This window comes from Somniosus microcephalus, chromosome 6 (genome assembly GCF_052327205.1).
Source record: "Somniosus microcephalus isolate GS21.2 chromosome 6, FLI_Smic_1.0, whole genome shotgun sequence".
Lineage (NCBI taxonomy): Eukaryota > Metazoa > Chordata > Chondrichthyes > Squaliformes > Somniosidae > Somniosus > Somniosus microcephalus.
This window is the reverse complement of record NC_140992.1, coordinates 61,598,365-61,620,779: the sequence shown is the minus strand read 5'-3', so window position 1 is coordinate 61,620,779 and position 22,415 is coordinate 61,598,365. Positions and strand designations below refer to the sequence as shown.

The 22,415-nt window shown below is 39.9% G+C and overlaps 1 protein-coding gene across 1 annotated transcript in view; it reads left to right on the top strand.

The window, feature by feature from the left end:
* LOC147115757 (mitofusin-1-like) overlaps positions 1–22,415 on the top strand; it is a 62,356-nt gene that overhangs the window by 16,474 nt on the left and 23,467 nt on the right. Inside the window, exons 10-16 of the mRNA XM_085990272.1 lie at positions 3,680–3,801; positions 4,891–5,017; positions 9,121–9,225; positions 9,362–9,464; positions 14,885–15,114; positions 20,570–20,725; positions 21,680–21,876. Of these exons, the coding sequence (XP_085846398.1) occupies positions 3,680–3,801; positions 4,891–5,017; positions 9,121–9,225; positions 9,362–9,464; positions 14,885–15,114; positions 20,570–20,725; positions 21,680–21,876 (1,040 nt within the window). The remainder of the gene's footprint in view (positions 1–3,679; positions 3,802–4,890; positions 5,018–9,120; positions 9,226–9,361; positions 9,465–14,884; positions 15,115–20,569; positions 20,726–21,679; positions 21,877–22,415) is intronic.

Here is a 22,415-nt window from a genome sequence, read left to right as displayed (position 1 = left end):
TTATAAACCTATTTAAATATTCAACAATAGATTCTGATGTTTCATATATGAAAGGCAAAGCTATGGTACTGTACAATGTAGATTTAAATTTCAACTTCCAGAAATAAAAGCTGTACAAAGTAGCTTTTCTCATACCATCTTAGAATTAAAAAAAAAATTGACACAAGTCACAATGTAACTCACAAAAGTATGGGAGCTTAACAATTCCATTGTGCACTAAGTTCATCTTCTGTTTGTAATGTTTGGAACAGCTGTGTTCAGGATTGTGTTTATAAAATTCTTCCTTGAAATCTGTTAAATCTGGCCAATGTAGAGCTTAAAATGGAATATATTATGTTCAACTTTCATCGTTTTGATTTTTTAACTCTCTACAATGTTAAATTGTTGATTAGCTTCTTACCTAACCATGTCTCAGTTTCTCTTTGAGAAGCTTCTTCTCTCCTACAGCACTACCCTAACGTTCCTTAATAATGTGTGTGTTTTATTAATCAACCTTTTGTGTTCATTGCTGAAGTCTAGACCTGCTTCGGTGAGGTGCTCTTACAGATACTTTTTTACTTTACTAATACTTTCCTTTCTGTTACCGCATTCTTGTTTTCTCCCTTGTGTTTAAACTTTTGTTTTATTGTCTTTATTCAAAAGTTGCAATGGACAAGTATACACTGTTTCCCGCCCCCCCCCCCCCATCCCTCCTTTACACTAAGGATATTGATAGAGCAGGCTATTTATGAGCATAACTAGGAAAGCAAATTTTGGATATGCTGTAGTGCATATTATATTCTGGGCTGCTTATACCAGGATAGGCAGAAAGTCATGTTGCTGTTGGATAAATGTGAGGTTATCCACTTTGGTGTCAAAAACAGGAAGGCAGATTATTATCTGAATGGCAATAGATTGGGAGAAGGGGAAGTGCAACGAGACCTGGGTGTCCTTGTGCACCAGTCGCTGAAGGTAAGCATGCAGGTGCAGCAGGCGGTTAAGAAGGCAAATGGTATGTTGGCCTTCATAGCGAGAGGGTTTGAGTACAAGAACAAGGATGTCTTGCTGCAGTTGTACAGGGCCTTGGTGAGACCACACCTTGAGTATTGTGTGCAGTTTTGGTCGTCTTATCTGAGGAAGGATATTCTTGCCATGGAAGGAGTTCAGCGAAGATTCACCAGGCTGATACCTGGGATGGCAGGAATGACGTATGAAGAGAGATTGGGTCGATTGGGCTTGTACTCACTGGAGTTTAGAAGAATGAGAGGAGATCTCATTGAAACTTATAAAATTCTGGCAGGACTGGACAGACTAGATGCAGGGAAGATGTTCCTGATGGTCGGGGAATCGAGAACCAGGGGTCACAGTCTAAGGATAAGGGGTAGGCCTTTTAGGACAGAAATGAGGAGGAATTTCTATACCCAGAGAGTGGTGAACCTGTGGAATTCTCTACCACAGAAGGTAGTAGAGGCCAATTCATTAAATATATTCAAGAAGGAGTTGGATATATTTCTTAAGGCTAAAGGGATCAAGGGGTATGGGGAGAAAGCAGGGACCGGGTACTGAACTTGGATGATCAGCCATGATCGCATTGAATGGCGGAGCAGGCTGGAGAGGCCGAATGGCCTACTCCTGCTCCTATCTTCTATGTTTCTATGTTGTTGCTTTGGTTCAGTTCTGATAGACCTTTTTTTTTAAAGTGTAGATCTTAAATTATGCTTGGGATACTAGTCTGTGTCAGCCATGGCTCAGTGGGTAGCTCACGTGCCTCTGAGTCAGAAGGTTGTGGGTTCAAGTCCCACTCCTGAGACTTGAGCACACAAATCTAGGCTGACACCGTGCCATACTGAGGGAGTGCTGCACAGTCTGAGGTGCATCTTTCGGATGAGACATTAAACCGAGGCCCTGTCTGCGTGCTCAGGTGGATGTAAAAGATTCCATGACGTTATTTCGAAGAAGAGCAGGGGAGTTATCCTCGGAGTCCTGGCCAATATTTATCCCTCAATCAACATTACTTTAAAAAAAAATGACTGTTTGTGGGAGCTTGCTGTGCGCAAATTGGCTGCCACATTTCCTACATTACAACAGTGACTTCAAAAGTACTTCATTGGCTGTAAAGCACTTTGGGACGTCCTGAGGTCGTGAAAGGCACTATATAAATGCAAGACTTTCTTTTTCTTTTAGAAATATTTAATGCATTCACCTGCAATTCTTTTCTTTGCTATTTTAGCAGAAGAGATAACCCATTTAATATAGAATAGTATGGAAAGTTCAAATAAATGCATTAAGTGTTTGTATGCTAGTATCCCATGACTAATTTTTTTATTAATTGAAAGGAAATCACTTGTGAAATTTGCATATTTTTGATGCACAGACCAGTCCCAAAGTAAAGTTGGCATTGATATAATAAATGTAAAGTTGGATTATATAATTTGAAAATGTCCATGCCTCATCCAAAGTAGCGTACCAAAATTAATTGTACTCATTAGCAAAACTATATAAGTTGACCTTAGCAGGATAATCTGACTATTAAATAGTTTGGAGTGTGGAGCTGTTGTAATGTGAACTGGAGGATACAAATAACGGGAAAACAACTGCAAATGCTGAATATCTGAAATAAAAACAAAATGCTGGCAACACAGCCTCTGATCAGTCAGCATCTGTTAAGAGAAAAGACAAGTTCATATTTTCGGTGTATACCCTTCATCAGAGCCCCCTTGAGAATACAAATGGGTTCTGATAATTGTGACTAGTTCAGCCCATTAGACACCATCTATGTGAAGCAGTTTTTGACTTAGTATTTTCTGTTGCGTCAATTGTAAGAATTTTTGAAGAGCAACTGCCGCCAGTTTGAGGTACATTGGGAGGAGGGGGAGGGAAGAATACAGATTCAGCAGGTAGTTTAAAGGGGATAAGATAGGGGAATAGACAAAAAGGAGAAAGACTAAAAAGAAAATTATAGTGCAAAACAATGTTTAAACTTGCCTTCATAACGCACTTGAGAAAATGAGATGGTGGTCAAAGGTTCTGAAATTTTGCTGAGACAGACTATGAAGATGTTCTCAGAATGGGCGCAAAGCCACCCAGTGGTCAGATTCTGTAATTACATGTCATCTTTACATCGGCAAATGCTGCATTAAATTTGGAAATACAAAATTATAATGCGTAGAAGTGTGACAAGAACGTGACAACAGTAGGCAGATAGGAAGTGTGCGCAAGTTTTTTTTAACAGTATAGATTTTCTTAATGTACTCCCAGGGGTTGTGACAAATATCACCAGAGTTTCAGGTATTCTGTTACTCAAGGCTATCATAATTAGTACCCCAATCTGTGTTTGTGCTAAACAGATCTTTACATGTGAAAACACAATTCAATCACTGGCAGTAGTTAAGCCTTACATCGTTTATGTCCATATATGCAGTGAAAACTAAAATATGTTTTACATTATTTTATGCATGTGTATAATTTTCTTCTCAAATTAACACATTACTGTGAATAGAAATATTTAGTCCAAGACACTGCCTTGCTGCTGTTTTTGTATTCTTGTCAATGTGTATTTTATTTTATGCTTGTGTTCTGTTGAAGTTTCTGCATATTTCTTTAGAACCAGCAGCAAGTCTGTGTCTGAGCATATCTTTATATTTGCCCAATGTAACCAATATGGAGTTCACAGTAATGTGTTCCTGCTTGGGCCTCGCAGGAGTGCATCTCGCAGTCAGCAGTGAAAACAAAATTTGAACAACACACTATCAGAGCTAAACAGATCATAGACACTGTGAAAAAAATCATGGACTCCATCAATGTGGTTGCAGCAGAAAAAAGGTAAGAGAAATCCTCAGTGGCTCGATTCACATACAAGGCAACAGTTTGGGGAAGTTGAACCTGTGTAAGCTTTGTAGTTACCTATGGCTTCAAGTAGAGATGTTGCGATGATGGCTAAGGTGTGATTTGATTCTTTTAACAAACTTTAATGTAACTACTTAAATGTTACTAGACTTGAATCATACTTGGGATTCTGTTGTAAGAATGAAACCCTCCTATTTGTTGAGTTAATTGGTGGGGGCAAAATTCAACTCTACAATATATTTTTTAAAAAAACCTTCAGTGCCCCTCCACCTACCTCCCTCACCCAAGAAAAATTCAGATAGTATGCAGTGAAAATGCACTCTGCCCAGTTAACCTGGACCGGCCTAATTCTCTGGGTTCCGGTTGTTACCATGGCCTAGATATTCCTCTAACACAGGAATACTCCTTGGAATAAGAGTATGCCCAGAATTAGGTGAGCAAACTGGAATGCTGCTGCAGGACTCCGCGGTCTGCAGCAGTGACACTGGACAACACCTTTGAACCCTTCTGACTGCTGCTTATGTGGCTCAGTGTCAAATTTTGTTTGATAATGCTCCTGTGAAGCGCCTTGGGACGTTTTACTACGTTAAAGGCGCTATACAGATTATGCAAGTTGTTGTTATAAATGCAAGTTGTTGTTGTATTGTAGATTAAGTAGCCAACCCAACTGCATCACACATTCCTTTCCACAATATAGAACAAGACATCTTGGAAGAGGTGGTATTTAGTTGTTGACATTGTCTGCACGATGAAAGCTTTTTCTCAAGGGAGTAACGCAACATTCTAGCCTTTCGGCGTGAGACCATATGTACAGTTGACTAGGGAAGTATCAAGATGTAAAATTAAAGGGACAGTGCCCCTAGTTGATTTTGGCCATGATGCAGAAAATACTGTTTGTATCTGGAGAATGGGTATCACGAAGAATGAGGAAAACCCTACTTAATCTAGCATTTTCCAATGTGGGCAGTTTTCAGTAATATGTGAAAGAAATTGTATAAATTGAGTTAAGTACATGTATGCACAAAATATAAACATAGAATTAAAACCTGCCCTTTCTGCTCTCAGAGTGCTTTCCTTGGAGGAACGAGAAGACCACCTGGATCGACTGGAGTTTATGCGAAATCAACTGACCTTGCTAACAGAGGACTGCAAGAGAAATATAAAACTGGTGACTGAAGAAGTAGAAGCTAAGGTGAGAGTTTGTAGCCCCCTCTCCAAATAAAAGTTGCTTGCCTTTAACAGTTAGCCTCCAGTTTACTGTTAGCCATCACTGAGAGTAAACAAAATATAAAATCTGTAATGTTTTATTTCTCATTTGTAGCAGTGATAAGTCAGGCAATCAAATGGGGGATGTTAATGTTCTTTAAAAGAATTTCATCCTGTGTAGGACGACTTTCCCTCCTGGCATTTCTACCCTCAGATATTTTTTCTCTCATTGTCTATAGGTTGCATTCACGCTGCCTTCAACTGATAATGTTCTGTTAGTAGAATGCCTGGTTGTGGACTTAATAGTTATTTTCAGTTCCTGATTTCAGAAAGGAATCAGGGCCATTCATGGTAGTTGTGCTAGTCGAGTTACATTTCTTATAAACTCGAGGGCTGCGCAATTCATCGCCTTCCCAAAAGAAGCAGAGAGAATGAACTTTCCAGTTCTACAGAATTGTGAACCAAGACTTGTGTTACTTAGAGTTGACGGTGGTTAGGCAATGGCAAACATTTAAATATCGCATGGATGAACTACAGAATTTGTTCATCCCTGTTTGGCATAAAAATAAAACAAAAAAACAAAAAAGGTGACTCAACCGAGGCTAACAAGGGAAATTAGGGATAGCATAAGATCCAAGGAGAGGACATATAAATTGGCCAGAAAAAGCAGGAAACCTGAGGATTGGGAGCAGTTTAGGATTCAGCAAAGGAGGACAAAGGGATTAATTAAGAGGGGGAAAATAGAATATGAGAGTAAGCTTTCAGGGAACATAAAAACTGACTGTAAAAGCTTCCATAGATATGTGAAGAGAAAAAGATTGGTGAAGTCAAGTGTAGGTCCCTTGCAGTCAGAATCACGGGAATTTATAATGGGGAACAAAGAAATGGCAGACCAATTAAATACATACTTTAGTTCTGTCTTCACAAAGGAGGACACAAATAACCTCCCAGAGATGTTGGGGAACATAGGGTCTAATGAGAGGGAGGAATTGAATGAAATCAGTATTTGTAGGGAAATGGTGTTAGAGAAGTTGACGGGATTGAAGCCCGATAAATCCCCAGGGCCTGATAATCTACATCTTAGGGTACTTAAGGAAGTGACCCTAGAAATAGTAGATGCATTGCTGGTATCTTCCAAAATTCTATTGACTGGAACAGTTCCCATGGATTGAAGGGTAGCTAATGTAACCCCACTATTTAAAAAAAAAAAAAGGTGGTAGAGAGAAAACGGGGAATTATAGACCGGTAAGCCTGACATCGGTAGTGGGGAAAATGCTAGAGTCCATTATAAAAGATGTAATAGCAGAGCACTTGGAAAACAGTGACAGGATCGGACAAAGTCAACATGGATTTACAAAATGTATATCATGCTTGACTAATCTACTGGAATTTTTTGAGGATGTAACTGGTAGGATAGATAAGGGCAAACCAGTGGATGTGGTATTTGGACTTTCAGAAGGCTTTCGATAAGGTCCTGCGTAAGAGATTAGCACGCAAAGTTAAAGCACATGGGATTGGGGGTAAGGTACTGTCTTGGATAGACAACTGGTTGGCAGACAGGAAGCAAAGAGTTGGAATAAACGGGTCTTTTTCTGAGTGGCAGGCAATAACTAGTGGGGTACCGCAGGGATCGGTGCTAGGACCCCAGCTATTCACAATATATATTAATGATCTAGACGAGGGAACTAGATGTAATATCTCCAAGTTTGCAGCCGACACAAAGCTGGGTGGGCGTGTGTGCTGTGAGGAGGATGCAGAGAAACTCCAGTATGATTTGGACAGGTTGGGTGATTGGGCAGATGCATGGCAGATGCAGTATAATGTGGATAAATGAGAGGTTATCCACCTTGGTGGCAAAAACAGGAAGACAGATTATTATCTGAACGGTAATAGATTGGGAAAAAGGGAAGTGCAATGAGACCTGGGTGTCCTTGTGCACCAGTCGCTGAAGGTAAGCATGCAGGTTCAGCAGGCGGTTAAGAAAGCAAATGGTATGTTGGCCTTCATAGCGAGAGGGTTCGAGTACAGGAGCAAGGATGTCTTGCTGCAGTTGTACAGGGCCTTGGTGAGACCACGCCTTGAGTATTGTGTGCAGTTTTGGTCGCCTTATCTGAGGAAGGATATTCTTGCCATGGAGGGAGTGCAGCGAAGATTCACCAGACTGATACCTGGGATGGCAGGAATGACGTATGAAGAGAGATTGGGTCGATTAGGCTTATATTCGCTAGAGTTTAGAAGAATGAGAGGGGATCTCATTGAAACTTATAAAATTCTAACAGGACTAGACAGACTAGATGCAGGAAGGATGTTCCCGATGGCCAGGGAGTCCAGAACCAGGGGTCACAGTCTAAGGATAAGGGGTAAGCCATTTAGGACAGAGATGAGGAGGAATTTCTTCACCCAGAGAGTGGTGAACCTGTGGAATTCTCTAACACAGAAGGCAGTTGAGGCCAATTCATTAAATATATTCAAGAAAGAGTTGGATATATTTCTTAAGGCTAAAGGGATCAAGGGATATGGGGAGAAAGCAGGGACAGGGTACTGAATTTGGATGATCAGCCATGATCTCATTAAATGGCGGAACAGGCTCAAGGGGCCGAATGGACTACTCCTATCTTCTATGTTATGTTTCTTTGTTTGTTCCTGCTAACTAATACTTTTGCCTCAGGGTAAGGTACCAAAATTTATGGCACATGAACCTGAGATCTATTTATCCAGACAAGTATCCAGCTATGTAAATATTCAAGCTTGTGACAATGTTGTTAGTGCTCTTTTATGGTTCAATGCCTTGCATTTACAACAAATAGAGTGGGAAGACGTCACCATTGTGGTGAAATACATAAACTAATGAGGGATTAATTCCTGATTCCTGTGTATTGACACCATGCAGACATGGTACTGATGTCAATAGAACCTTGTCCATTCTGCCGAGTACCTCGAGGAGGAGTAGAATGCCACAGCGGATGCCTTCAGCAGAGAATGTGTGTGAGAGAATCCCTTTATTGAGGGACAACCTGGTTCATTTTTGGCAGATGAAAAGTCCTTTTCAAAACAAAAGGTTACCAAGATTCTGCTGCAGGAATTGATTGTCATAACATTGGTTATCCTGGGTTAGAAAGTTTCTTGTAATTCTGGTAACAAAATGGAGTTGTAGATGAAAGGAAGATGAAGTTATTCTCTGAGTAGATTTGGGTTGCCGTGGCAACTTTTAGTTCTTGGTTCTGTTGCTAGATTTCTTGCTCAAGTCAGAAGGTTTGGATTCAAGCCTCAGTCCAGGGACTTGATCACATAAATGAGGTTTGACATTCTAGTGCATGACTGAATGATGCTTTCTTGGGTCTGCTGCTTTCAGATGAGTCATTAAGCTGAGGCTCTGTCTGTTACAGTAGTTCAGGTGAGCATTAAAATACCATGCCTCTATGACCAGTTTCCTGGCCAAGGTTCTTCTCTCAACCGGGAGTACCAAAAAATAGATTTACTATATGAAGTGCTTTGAGACATTGGTTAGGTGCTATGTAAATGCAAGTCTTTCTAGCCATTTTAATTTTTAACATGATGAATTTATTCTTCCTTTTATTTGAATCTTGAACTTGCTTTCTTTGATAGATTGCCATATAGGGCATTCTGGGCCCCAGAGCATCCATTTGATAGGCTGCTCCACTCAGAGCCATACTATGAAACTATGAAACATTTCTTTGCCATTATTATGGCTACCATGCTTTAACTCCCAGATTAATTTCCATTCTTAAATGTTTGACCAACCACTAAGATGAAACTATTGGTGTCAGTAACCCAAAACTTCAATATCCTAATTTGCCCTTGGTGTATAGAGGATAACTTAATCTCTCTCTTCACAGACATTGGATAATTTTTGTTAAATCTCTGTTCAAATACGTTCTGCATTGTACATTTGGAGTGAATTGGGCAAATTGTCTCTGCAGCATTATTCTATAGTTGGAATTTTATTGAAGTATGTATGAAGCACTGCTAATAAGGATTCAAATTTTAATTATCACTTGGAATACTGCCAAATATAACTGAGATTTTGTTGCAAATGTTTAATTTTTTACCATGAAATTGGTATTTCAGGTTTCTGCTGCAATGAATGATGAAATCTGCCGCCTTTCTATATTGGTTGATGAATTTCATGGAGACTTCCATTCTTCTCCTCCAGTTTTAAAGTTTTATAAAAACGTGAGGAAAAAAATCCCTTTATTTAGCATTTTGACAGAGGAAAAAAAAACTGTACAATAATACTTGTATAGTTTTTTTTAATATCACTAACTTTATTATATATATATATACACAAAATTATTACATCTCTTTACAGGATCTGCACAAGCACATTGAAGAAGGACTAGGGAGGAACTTGGCTGATCGCTGTTCCGGTGCAGTCCATGCCTCATTGCAGACAGCACAGCTTCAAATGATAGGTTAGTATGTCAAAAGATGACTGAGTTAAGCTTTGAATTCAAAAGTAGGAACTTTCGCAGGTCTGATGTCCGTATGAGGCCTATCCGGTTGATTAGCAAGTACCTCCCCTCTTCAAGCACATGACCCAACATTTTAGGGATGGAGGAGTCCAATCCCAACCAAAATTTAAGAATTAACAAAAAAAAACGATTGTAAGGCATGGGATAATCATTTGTAAGCAATGCATACTTGTATTTCAGGGTCCCATTACCAGAGATGGAAACCTGTACATGTTATCAGGCCCCATGTTGCAATTCTAAACATTCTGGAGTTGGGGAATCTCGATTTAACAAAACCCAGGGCAGATGCATCAAAAAGTTCTTTGATCTACTCTTCTTTGCACCAAATGATATGTCTCAGCACAAAGTCATTAAGACCTGCTGTGTAAATCAAATGTTGTAGTAATGATCTTTTGCCACTACTTTTAGTGAAGCTCAGTTAGGCTCTTAAGTAACAGACAACGGCCCAGATTTTGCGGTCAGCGCAAACGAACAGCGCTCGCCGTTCATTACTTTTACACTTGCCCACAGAATTTCTGTGGACTTCTACACTGAAATTTGCGATTATCAGACAGTCAAAGCAGCGCAACGCCCTCTACATGGGATCTGGGACCTGTATGAACAGGACAAGCAAAGGTGAGGTGAACGGTGTGTCTCCTCAACCAATCCTTACTGAGGCGCACAGATTTTCAACCAGGAAGTGTAAATTAGAATATTTAATTCAATGTCAAATCATTTACAGAAAGAGAAATAGGGGGAGGGGAAAGAAAGATGGGATTAAGAGTGAGAGATAAGAGAGAAAGAAAATGTTAAAAATGTTTTTTAATTTTTTACAATCTCCAACAATAATTAAAATCTGAAGGAATGAGACTCCACATTTGTAGAAGTAAATTTGCAGTGCCAGTGAGATTGTTTGGCAGTAATTAAGACTTAAAACACAGTTAAAAATTAACTTACACTTGAAAGGACAAGCCCTAACTTTTTCTGGCATGTCTAGTGGGTAAGTATGGCAACTTTACGCCCTTCATATGTTTGAATGCCAAAGTGAATCTTTGGAATTCTCTACCCCAAAGGGCTGTGGATGCTGAGTCATTGAGTATATTCAAGGCTGAGATAGAGAGAATTTTGGATTCTAGGGGATCAAGGGATATGGGGATCGGGCAGGAAAGTGGAGTTGAGGTCGAAGATCAGCCATGATCTTATCGAATGGCGGGCCTACCCCTGCTCCTAATTCTGGTGTCCTTATGTCCCTCGGTGAGGTACCGGTGTAGCGAAGCTTGTGGAGGAGCAGGGCAACTAAGACAGCAACTTCCTGATTTCCATGTTTAACTGCGCATGTGCTGGAAGTTGCTGTCTGATTTACTGCTTAATAATGGTGAGCGCTGATAGTCTCACTGTTATTCTTAACACAAAATCTGGGCTATCCACTATTGGATCCTTGCAACTCCAAATGGACCTATGCACAATAAACCTGATGTTTGTAAAATGTTCTGATACTGGACCATTGTGTTGGCATAGTCATTTTCCACCGCATTAAATTTAGATATTTGTACTGTATTATGCTGTAATTATTGCACTGGTATTTTCAGTCACTAATACTATAGGTACCTTTAGGAAAAAAGGTTCCTATGACTGGTAATTTGTTTTTGAAAAGCTTGAATTTCAAAGTTTCTAATAGTTGTTGCATAGATTTTGTGACACAAAAAAAAAGTAGGGAGAGGAAAAGGGTGAATATATTTTAGAACAGATGAACATTGAATAATGTGCTTATTTGCTGTCTTTCCTAAGGTTACAGAGATTCTTGATTACAATTATGTATATTATTTAGTAACATCAGATTTAGCCTTTGATGATTACATAGATAGTAATGTGATCTGTAGTAATGAGACTGGCTTACCTCCGAACTCTCCCAAGCCTTTCCTTCACCTACAAGGCACAAGTCAGGAGTGTGATGGAATACTCTCCACTTGCTTGGACAGGTGCCGTTGCAACAACACTCAAGAAGCTCAACACCATCCAAGACAAAGCATTCCGCTTGACCGGCACTTCATCATCTAGCCTAAACATCCACCGGCATACCATGGCTGGAGTGGGTACTATCTACAGGATGCACTGCAGCAACGTGCGAAAACCTCTTTGGCAGCACCTCCAAAACGCATGACCTTCACACCTAGAAGGACAAAGGCAGCAGGTGTATGGAAATAGCATCATCTTCAAGTTCCCCTCCAAGTTATGCACCATCCTAAGCTGGACACATATCGCCGTTCCTTCTTCACCGCTGGGTCCAAATCCTGGAAAACCCCCCCCCCCCCAACTAACAGCATTGTGGGAGCATCTTCACAGACTGCAGCGGTCAAGAAGGTGTTCCACTACCACCATTAGAAGGGCAGCTAGGGTTAGCTAATAAACACCGACCTTACCAGAGACGGCCACATCCTGAGAATAATTCTTTAAAAATATTTGAGCTAATTGGATGCAAGTCAGATATACCCTTTCAAGTCTGAAGCTATTCTGGTGTGATGGTGCAAACTAGGCTCAAGTTGCTTCTTGTTATTTGCTCGGTCTCCTCTTTTGGTAGTATCTATAACTCTTGCATAGGGATATACAGAACCAGAAAATAAACTTTGTGCTTTATCATATGGTTGTATGATAATTGCTGTGAAAATATATTGAACTTTCTAGGCTATTTTGAAATTGTATTTTAATGGCACCTTAAATTTTGGTTCATGCCTTGGAAGGAGTGAGGAAAGAAAGGCGAGAAAGGTCCATTTAAAAATATATAATGAAGGGAGGTAAATAGAATGTATGGAGTAAGGCAGTTAATGTAAAATCTGGATAGAAGAACCAGAGAATGCACTATCTAAATGTAAGGCATATCTTCACACAAACCATATGTTGCTACTTAAAAGCAGTAGGTGCTATGTAAGCTCAAACATTCAAGTGACTTGGACTTGAATTGGCAGTTTACAGGAATCTGAGGAGACGTAAAACACACACATTGATGTCCTGAAACATGATCAAAATAACCGAGCAAGCTGGATGGACTGGAGTTTTCTTGAAGATCTCTTTTGTTCAGAACTACCAAAGGAAGCACATTTTTTTACTCTCTGGGAAACACTAGCATCAAACCTCAAAATAGGTTTTTAATGGTCCAATGCAAATAACAACAACTTGTATTTATATAGTTCCTTTAACGTAGTAAAACATCCCAAGGCGCTTCACAGGAGTATTAAAAGACACAAAATTTGACACCGAGCCACATAAGGAGAAAATAGGGCAGGTGACCAAAAGCTTGGTCAAAGAGGTAGGTTTTAACCAGCATCTTAAAGGAGGAAAGAGAGGTAGCGAGGCAGAGAGGTTTAGGCAGGGAATTCCAGAGCCAAAGGCCTAGGCAACAGAAGGCACGGCCACCTATGGTTGAGCAATTATAATTGGGGATGCTCAAGAGGGCAGAATTAGAGGAGCGTTGATATCTCGGGGGGGGTTGTGAGGCTGAAGGAGATTACAGAGATAGGGAGGGGCGAGGCCATGGAGGGATTTGAAAACAAGGATGAGATTTTTGAAAAACAGAGTAGCGGTGAACGTTTGTTTTTCAGACTGGAGGAAGGTATACAGTGGTGTTCCTCAGGTGTCGGTTCTAGGTCCACTGCTTTTCTTGATGTAAATGACTTGGAAGTGGGTGTACAGGGCACAATTCCAAAATTTGCAGATGACAGAAAACTTGGAAGTATAGTGAACAGTGAGGAGGAGAGTGATAGACTTCAGGAAGACATAGACAGGCTGGTGAAATGGATGGACACGTGGCAGATGAAATTTAATGCAGAAAAGTGTGAAGTGATGCATTTTGGTAGAAAGAATGAGGCGAGGACAATAAACTAAATGGTACAATCCTGAAGGGGGTGCACGAACAGAGACCTGGGGGTATGTGTGCACAAATTGTTGGAGGTGGCAGGGCAGGTTGAGAAAGCAGTTAAAATGGCTTACAGGATCCTGGGCTTCATGAATAGAGGTACTGTATAGAGTACAAAAGTGTGGAAATTATGATGAACCTGTATAAATCACTGGTTCGGCCCCAGCTGGGCACCACACTTTAGGAAGGATGTGAAGACCTTCGCGAGGGTGCAGAGAAGATTTACGAGACTGATTCCAGGAATGAGGGACTTCAGTTACGTTGATAGACTAGAGAAGCTGGGATTATTCTCCTGGGAGCAGAGAAGATTGAGAGGAGATTTGATAGAGGTGTTCAAAACCGTGAAGGATCTGGACAGAGTAGATGGAGGAAAACTGTTTCCAGTGGCAGAAGGATCGAGAACCAGAGGACACAGATTTAAGGTGATTGGCAAAAGAACCAAAGACGATGTAAGAGAAATCTTTTTTACGCAGCGAGTGGTTAAGATCTAGAATGCACTGCCTGAAAGGGTGGTGGAGGCAGAATCAATCACGGCATTCAAAAGGGAGTTGGATAAGTATCTGAAGGAAAGAAATTTGCTGGGTTACGGGGAAAGGATGGGGGACTGGGACTAGCTGAGGTACTCTTGCAGAGAGCCGGCATGGGCTCGACAGGCCGAGTGACCGCCTTCCGTGTTGTAACCATTCTATGAGGCGTTGCTTAACCGGGAGCCAATGTAGGTCATCAAGTACAGGGTTGGTGGGTGAACGGGACTTGGTGCGAGTTAGGACACGGGCAGCCGAGTTTTGGATCACCTCAAGTTTACATAAGGTAGAATGTGGGAGGCCAGCCAGGAGTGCATTGGAATAGTCAAGTCTAGAGGTAACAAAGGCATGGATGAGGGTTTCAGCAGCGGATGAGCTGAGGCAAGGGCAGAGACGGCCGATGTTATGGAGGTGGAAATAGGCGATCTTAGTTATGCTGCAGATATGTGGTCGGAAGCTCATTGCAGGGTCAAATATGACACCAAGGTTGCGAACAGTGTGGTTCAGCCTCAGACAGATGTTGGGGAGAGGGATGGAGTCGGTGGCTAGGGAATGGAGTTTGTGGTGAGGACCGTAAACAATGGCTTCGGTCTTCCCAATATTTAATTGGAGAAAATTTCTGCTCATCCAGAACTGGATGTCGGACAAGCAGTCTGACAATTTAGAGACCGTGGAGGGATCGAGAGAAGTGGTAGTGAGGTAGAGCTGGGTGTCGTCAGCATACATGTGGAAACTGACGCTGTGTTTTCAGATGATGTCGCCAAGGGGCAACATGTAGATGAGAAATAGGAGGAGGCCAAGGATAGATAGCTGGTACAGTTGTCAGATCTTTTGATGAACAATAGTAAAGCAATTAACACATCACACTGTGAAGCTAATGTTACTTTTTCTGTTAAGTTAGTGCTTAATTTAGACACAGTACCTTGATCAAACTCTGTATTTTCCAGGGAATCTCAAGCCTTTGCTTCCATTAAATGTTCAGAATCAGGTCAATGTGCTGCTACCGTACCATAAGTTTGACCTCAGTTATGACCTGAATTGTGACAAGATATGTGCAGATTTCCAAGAAAATATTGAATTCCATTTCTCACTTGGTTGGACTTCACTGGTTAATCGTTTTCTGGGACCCAAGAATGCTCGTAGGGCTCTACTGGGACTTGGTGACCCAACTTTTCAGGTACACTGTAACTGCAGCCCGTATATTGTTAATAGTTTAGTAGTCTTTTGCATAATCTTCTGAATAGCCTGTTCAGAAGCTCAATTTTGTAGAATTTAGGTGTGATTTCAAAAAGAATTCTGAAAAATGCCTAAAGAGCATAATGTTGCATTTTGGAATTCAGAAGAAGTGTGTTTTGAGGGTGCATCATCCCTATATTCATGCAAATTATTTTCTTTCCGTTTAACCCCGTTTTTCAGATTTCCCTTGGCTGTGCACCAACTGCAGTCAAGAGGATGGGCAAATGGCTGCTCCCTTACCACCTTGTCAGCAACTAAGAAATGTGCTACAATTGTCCATTAATGATTTGTACTCCTGTTGTCAGGTCTTTGTACTTGAGCCCTAAATTTAACAAAACAACTGAAACCAAGGCAACATTATCCATATAATTAAAAGTCTTGCATCTAATGCACATAAATAACATGTCACTTCTCAAAGGTGTCCCAGCTGAAAGTGTAATGCATCAGTAGTGAAACAAAGTTGTGATTGGCTCAAACAACCACAGTCTGTTAAGTTACTGATCAAATATCTGATTGAATGTGAACAAGTCAAAAGAAGTTTAATTCACTAGGCAAATGTTACCAATGAGGAATGAGTGATCACCACAAAACTGAGGAATGAAATCCATCAATTTTTTTTTAAAAGATATTATTCACAAACCAATGACCAGTATAAAATGTCTAATCAAATCATTGTTTTAAAATGTTGTCTGTTTCTTTTGACATCCATTGTTTCCTGAGCCTGCTGACTATATACAGTATACCTAAAAAGTAAATATTTATGACAAAAACATTGAAAACTGACATTGTTCAAGAGCCTGGGACTTAAATTCTGCTCCTTTGTACCTTCAAGACTGTCTCTAACTACCTATCTCTGTTACCAGGACTTACTTACTCCAAAGGTCTGTGCTCCTGAATACCTGTTTGATATCTCTGCATATGTGAGGTCTGTCAGCAGTTTTAGTGTCCTGGCTTCCACTTCTCCCTCCTTGAGAGTCTCTACATTGATTTGATTTTGTTGCACTTTGAGAAATGACATGTTCAGTAATCTGTCCTGGAGTTTAGTCAAAAATAGATTGAAAGACGAAATTAATACAATGATGTTTGCTCTTTGGGCTTTTTATACGGTAGATGTTTTATTGAAAATTCATGGAAAAGATGCTGTAGCAGTAATACAAAAAAGGTGTGAAGTTGCTGTATTTGCATCGTAGATACGAATTAAAATCACCACCGAAAGTTAAGTCTTGTCATTTCAAGTATAAGTACTGTTTTAACGACATAAGTTTTAATTACTGCCGATCAGCCTCCCTGGCCCTGAAAATTAACTATTATAAGTGTGGAGTCTCATTCCTTCAGGTATTAATTGTTGGAGATTTTAAAAGTGTAATTTAAAAAAAACTTTTTCCTTTTTTTTTTCTCTCAATTCAATCTTTTTTCCTTCTATTTCTGTACCTGATTTGACATTGAATTCACCCACTCTAATCTATACTTCCTTCTCAGTCCTTGCACTGTTTATTTCACAATCGTTCAATCTGATTGGTTAAGGAAATGCACTGTTGGTTGCCCTATTCCCCTAACTGCGATGTTATCGGCTCGCACTTTCAGCAACTTGCCACACAAAAAACTTCAAAACCTAAATGTGCAAGGGCAAGTCTAACTAACTGGAGACAGTGTTAGATACCCTGCTACAGCAAATTCTGGCCGTATGTTTGCGAGTCCATTATTTTGGAGAATTATGGTTATGATGGTGACTGAAACTAAGGGTTTTTAAAAAACCTTTTTAACTTTTGTGCTTAAACAATAATTATTTTTTATTGTTGAATCTAAAATCTTAACAAAAAGAAATTTGCATTCTTCGAGGGATGCCGTGCAGGAAAAATGTCAGCACTGTAATCTCTTGGCGGGCGTGTGTGCTGTGAGGAGGATGTTGAGTGATTGGGCAGAAACATGGCAGATGCAATATGTGTGTTAAATATATATGGGGATAAATGTGAGGTTGTCCACTTTGGTGGCAAAAACAGGAAGGCAGATTATTATCTAAATGGCAATAGATTGGGAGAAGGGGAAGTGCAACGAGACTTGGGTGTCCTTGTGCACTAGTCGCTGAAGGTAAGCATGCAGGTGCAGCAGGCGGTTAAGAAGGCAAATGGTATGTTGGCCTTCGTAGCAAGAGGGTTTGAGTACAGGAACAAGGATGTCTTGCTGCAGTTGTACAGGGCCTTGGTGAGACCACATCTTGAGTATTGTGTGCAGTTTTGGTCGCCTTATCTGAGGAAGGATGTTCTTTCCATGGAAGGAGTTCAGCGAAGATTCACCAGGCTGATACCTGGGATGGCAGGAATGACGTATGAGGAGAGATTGGGTCGATTGGGCTTGTACTCGCTGGAGTTTAGAAGAATGAGAGGTGATCTCATTGAAACTTATAAAATTCTGACAGGACTGTAGGAAGGATGTTCCCGATGGTCGGGGAGTCCAGAACCAGGGGACACAGTAAGGATAAAAAGGGTAGGCCATTTAGGACAGAAATGAGGAGGAATTTCTTCACCCAGAGAGTGGTGAACCTGTGGAACTCTCTACCACAGAAGGCGGTGGAGGCCAGTTCATTAAATATATTCAAGAAAGAGTTGGATATATTTCTTAAGGTTAAAGGGATCAAGGGATATGGGGAGAAAGCAGGGACAGGGTACTGAATTTGGATGATCAGCTATGATCGAATTGAATGGCGGAGCAGGCTCGAGGGGCCGAATGGCCTACTCCTGCTCCTATCTTCTGTTTCTATGTTTCTTCTAATCGATTAAATTCTGTGTATTTTAGCCATAAAATAAATTGATTTTGTTTTTTAAGTGACCCAATTCAAGTGTCAAATAAAATGTGGTAGATTGATGAGAGTTCGGTGACTATACATGCTGAAAATAGGGTCAGGAATGTAACTGTTTTAAGAGTCAAAGACTTGAGGTCACAAGATGACATGGGCTTAAAAGGGCAATATATCAGTTTGTGGAGAACAAGATTAAGATTCCATGATGGTTTCAAGGGTGCAGCAAAATGTCCATTTTTCCATGCTTCTAGACTTCCTATTACAGATCTTGACACCAGGATGTGTACTTAAATTCATTTTCATTCAGAAGAGGATGAAAGGTTAAAATGGGTGCTAGATTAATTCTTCAGCTTCTTTGGAGGCTCTGATTGTAAATTTTAAATTAATTTGATTTTTTTAATTTAGCTAGCAGACTTTTTCTTTGCTGTGAAAGAACTGGTCTGTTGCATTGTACAGATTTTTGTGTAATTGACATACATACAAAGTGGTCATATCTTCCAGGATATGTACCATATGCTTGTGACATTTGTTTTTCTTTTGTTAATTATACATATGTAGTACATATTCTGTGGCATTTCTCCCCATTAGTCAAGTGCCTGGAATGTGGTTTCTGATGTTTACCGCAGTCCTGCTGCAGGCAGAGTGCGACAATGGAATGCCCATTGTGTAATACAGCAAATTTACTGAAGCAATATATCACATGACTGACACAAGGTTAAAAAAAATTAAGCACTTGGGTGATATTTAGATACACATGTCATATATTAGCATTACTAAGGTCTGGATATTGAAGTTGCACAGCAGCATGGTTGAAGCTACACCTCCCATACACAGAATTTGTCATCAAGAGCTGGAACTCCCCACTGCCCAACCTCTAAGGTTGATGCAAAATCAAGCCTCAGAGAGGGGAGCAGGCCTGTGTAGGGTAAAACTGTTGCAGGCATTTCTTAAATGATATGGGTAAGTTTTTCAGGTTTTTTTTTAACAGACTGGTATAATTTTTAATGGTTTGTTATAAATGGTACTTTTATCTGTACATACTGACCTGAGTGAGGAAGGAAAATGCTGGCCCAAAGCAGTTTGAATAAACTGTGATTTAGTTGACTGGTTATGTGGTATTTGGTTCTTAGTTCCTGATTCATAGTGGTAGCAGTCAGAACTTTTAACAAATCATAAGGCTTAACTGAACAGATCCTGTTTACTTCAGTTGAGGTGCAGCATTCAGATTAAATGTAACAGATTTAAATCATTGAAATGTGATGTGCACTACATAAAATATTATTTTTTAGAGACGGAAAGATAATTACCCGGATTTTGCAGTCAGTGGCGAAGGAACGGCGCTTGCTGTTCACCTCAAACAGCTGCCTCCAAAGTTTTTGCGGGCTTTAGAGTGCAGGCTTCCTCTTTTCCGGCACCCGTTTGAATTTGGCGCCCTCTACAGGGGATCTATGGCGTCCGTGAACGGGGAAAACCGCAGGGAGGCTGATCAACCAATCAGATTGAAGCCTCCTCACAGACGGCAAAGCAGGAAGTAAAAATAAACAGGAAATATAAATTGCATTTAAATCATTGTACAGAAAGCAAATTAAAGATTGGGGCATACACATGGGATTATGGGAGAAACTTTCATAGAAAAACACAAACATTAATTTTCCTGAGGGAATGAGACTCCACACTTCTAAAAAATTAATTTTTCAGGGCCAGAGAAGTTGTTCCGCTGTAATTATGACTTACTACGCCGTTAAAAACTCAGTTACTCCTGTTTGAAGAAGGCTTAAGTTTTCATCTGTCTTTAGTGCGATAATATTGGGTAATTAGCTTAAGTTCATGCCTTAATAGTGATTTCTGTGCAGATTTAATCAGCGATGACTGCAGCAGCGCACTCTGGAGGAGCAGGATATCTCTGACAGTAACTTCCAGATTTCCGTGTTTAACTGCGCATGTGTGGATGCCAGAAGTTGCTGTCAGTTTTACCCAGTAATAACGGCGAGCACCGACAGCCTCGCCGTTATTAGTACAGCAAATCGGCCGTCAAGTATTGTTTTTGTCTGAACCTCCTCAAGGAGTCAACAGAACTGCTAGTATTGATAGCAAAGAGATTAAAAGCAAAACTATGCATTCACTATAGTAGTCCCAACAAGTTTTTCTTTAGAGATATATAATTCTTGTATATCTTATTTTTCAGGCAGATATTTAGCTCTGAGTCAGCTTAGAGATGATGCATTTGTATTTGCAATCTGAACACTATAGTAAAAGAACAATTAGAAGTCATAATCCAGTTTTAGTAAAGTTCGCTGTAGATTTATATGCAGTCTTTAGATTTTTTTTCTTACAAATTTGATGTTTTAAAATATAATGTTTAATTTTCAAATCATTGTTGTGTCATTAGCAGACCTTACTTTAGGGCAACATTCTAAAATATTTTGTAGAAAATCGATCTACCTGAATGGAAACTATACACCCGATAGTACTCCATCTTTGTTGAGCTATCACTGTCAATCCAAATGGCTCCTTAACCTAGGACTGACCTATAATTACTATTTTTTGCATTTAAAATACAATTTGAATTTATATACACTTTTGCATTCTCATACTATAGATTTCTCGACCTTTACCCATAACACCAACTGTGATAAACGTACCTGCACTTGCTCAAGAAAACATGGCACAGGAAGAACTGATGATTTCCCTAGTTACTGGGTTAGCTTCTCTGACATCGCGGACTTCAGTGGGTGTTGTCATTATTGGAGGAGTGGCAAGTATTTTTTTCCTAATAGTTGCTGAAATTAAGCTAGTATCACAGATTAGAACAAGCTACCACGATGGGCCGAATGGCCTCCTGTGCTGTATCATTCTACCACATCACTTGTACCAGTAATTATTATTCCAAAAGCAAAATACTACGGCTGCTGGAAATACTCAGCAGATCAGGTAGCATCTGTAGAGAGAGAAACAGAGTTAACGTTTCAGGTCAATGACCCTTCGTCAGAACTGGAATTATTATTCCAATCTATTTGCATAGTTAGGACTTGGTATATCTTAACTTTATTACTGGTTTAATCCTTTACATCCATATTACCTTCAAGAAAGTGGGACAGTTGGGTCCTTGAGCACCTGTACATGCCAACAAAGCCACAAGAACAGTCTGCTAGGAGATGCAATACAGTGATGTGGGAATAGTCACACTAGCTAAATTTTACCTTTTGTAAGACTTTCCCTCTAGGAGGACTGTAAGGGTATCTTGCAAGACTAGGATTGAAACTAAAATTAGTTTGAACCCCAAGATTGGTTTGATGCTATTTTTTCCCAATTATTGTTCAATCATGATGAACATTTTCTCTATCACTGCTGTGGTATTCGTTAAGTTTAGGAATATTATGGTTGCAGCTATCCAGTTAATATAAAATATATATTCAGTCTCCATTTATATTGTAAGAGAGTCCAAGAAATAAGGTGCTGCTGGTGATTGAATTTTCATCCTACCAATAATTGAAAGAAGCAGAAACATTTAATAATGAAAAATTAAGCTATTGTAAAAAAAAAAGCACATGGGTCTCGCCCAAGACTTTTAGCTTAGATAGGCAGACAAAATCCAAATCTCTCCCGATCATGTTTTCTGGGTGAAGGTGTAATTTGTTTACGAGATTTACAGTTTTTTATATAAATAGTGCGATTGTAAATTAATGTTTTCTCCTGATTCTCACCATAGATTTTCAGAGCTGTGGGCTGGAAACTTATAGCTATTGCTCTAAGTCTCTACAGTATATTGTACATGTATGAATGTTTGACATGGACAACAAAGGCAAAGGAGAGAGCTTTCAAGTGCCAGTTTGTAGACTACGCTACAGAGAAATTGCAGATGGTTGTTAGTTTTACAAGTGCAAATTGTAGCCATCAAGTCCATCAGTAAGTACCTTTCACCATTTATCTTGCATCGCTTTGGGGGTTGGAGAGGAATTTCCCAGAGTTCTTTTATCCCCCTGAATTAGCCTAGATTTTTTTCTCTCCCAGAGGATTATTTAACTGCTGGTGGGTGGGAGCATTGGGGATCATGAGGCCTCAGCTGGTCTTTTCCTGTCTGTCATTTTCGTATGTTCGATGGTTCTTTTGGGTCACTTTTCTAAATCCAAATTTTAAATAAAACACTGAGATTTGTGTTGTAACTTAAGAGAAAAACAAATTACTCGGGGCTCTTTTTTTCAACACATGGCCTTTTGAAGCAAGTTTTATTTGCTCAAATACCACCTAAATTAATAGTGAGTAGGCATCATTGTCTTTAATTTTTTCCAAATAAATACTCCCATTTCATCTAGATTTGGCCTGGTGAACAATTCCATAAACAGCTGCTTAAATATGTCTCCTGATATTGCGCTCTTCTTAGTTCTTCTCAGATTTTTATATTTAGTTACTTGATGTAGCTCCATGATGCATCTTGGACAGCCTTA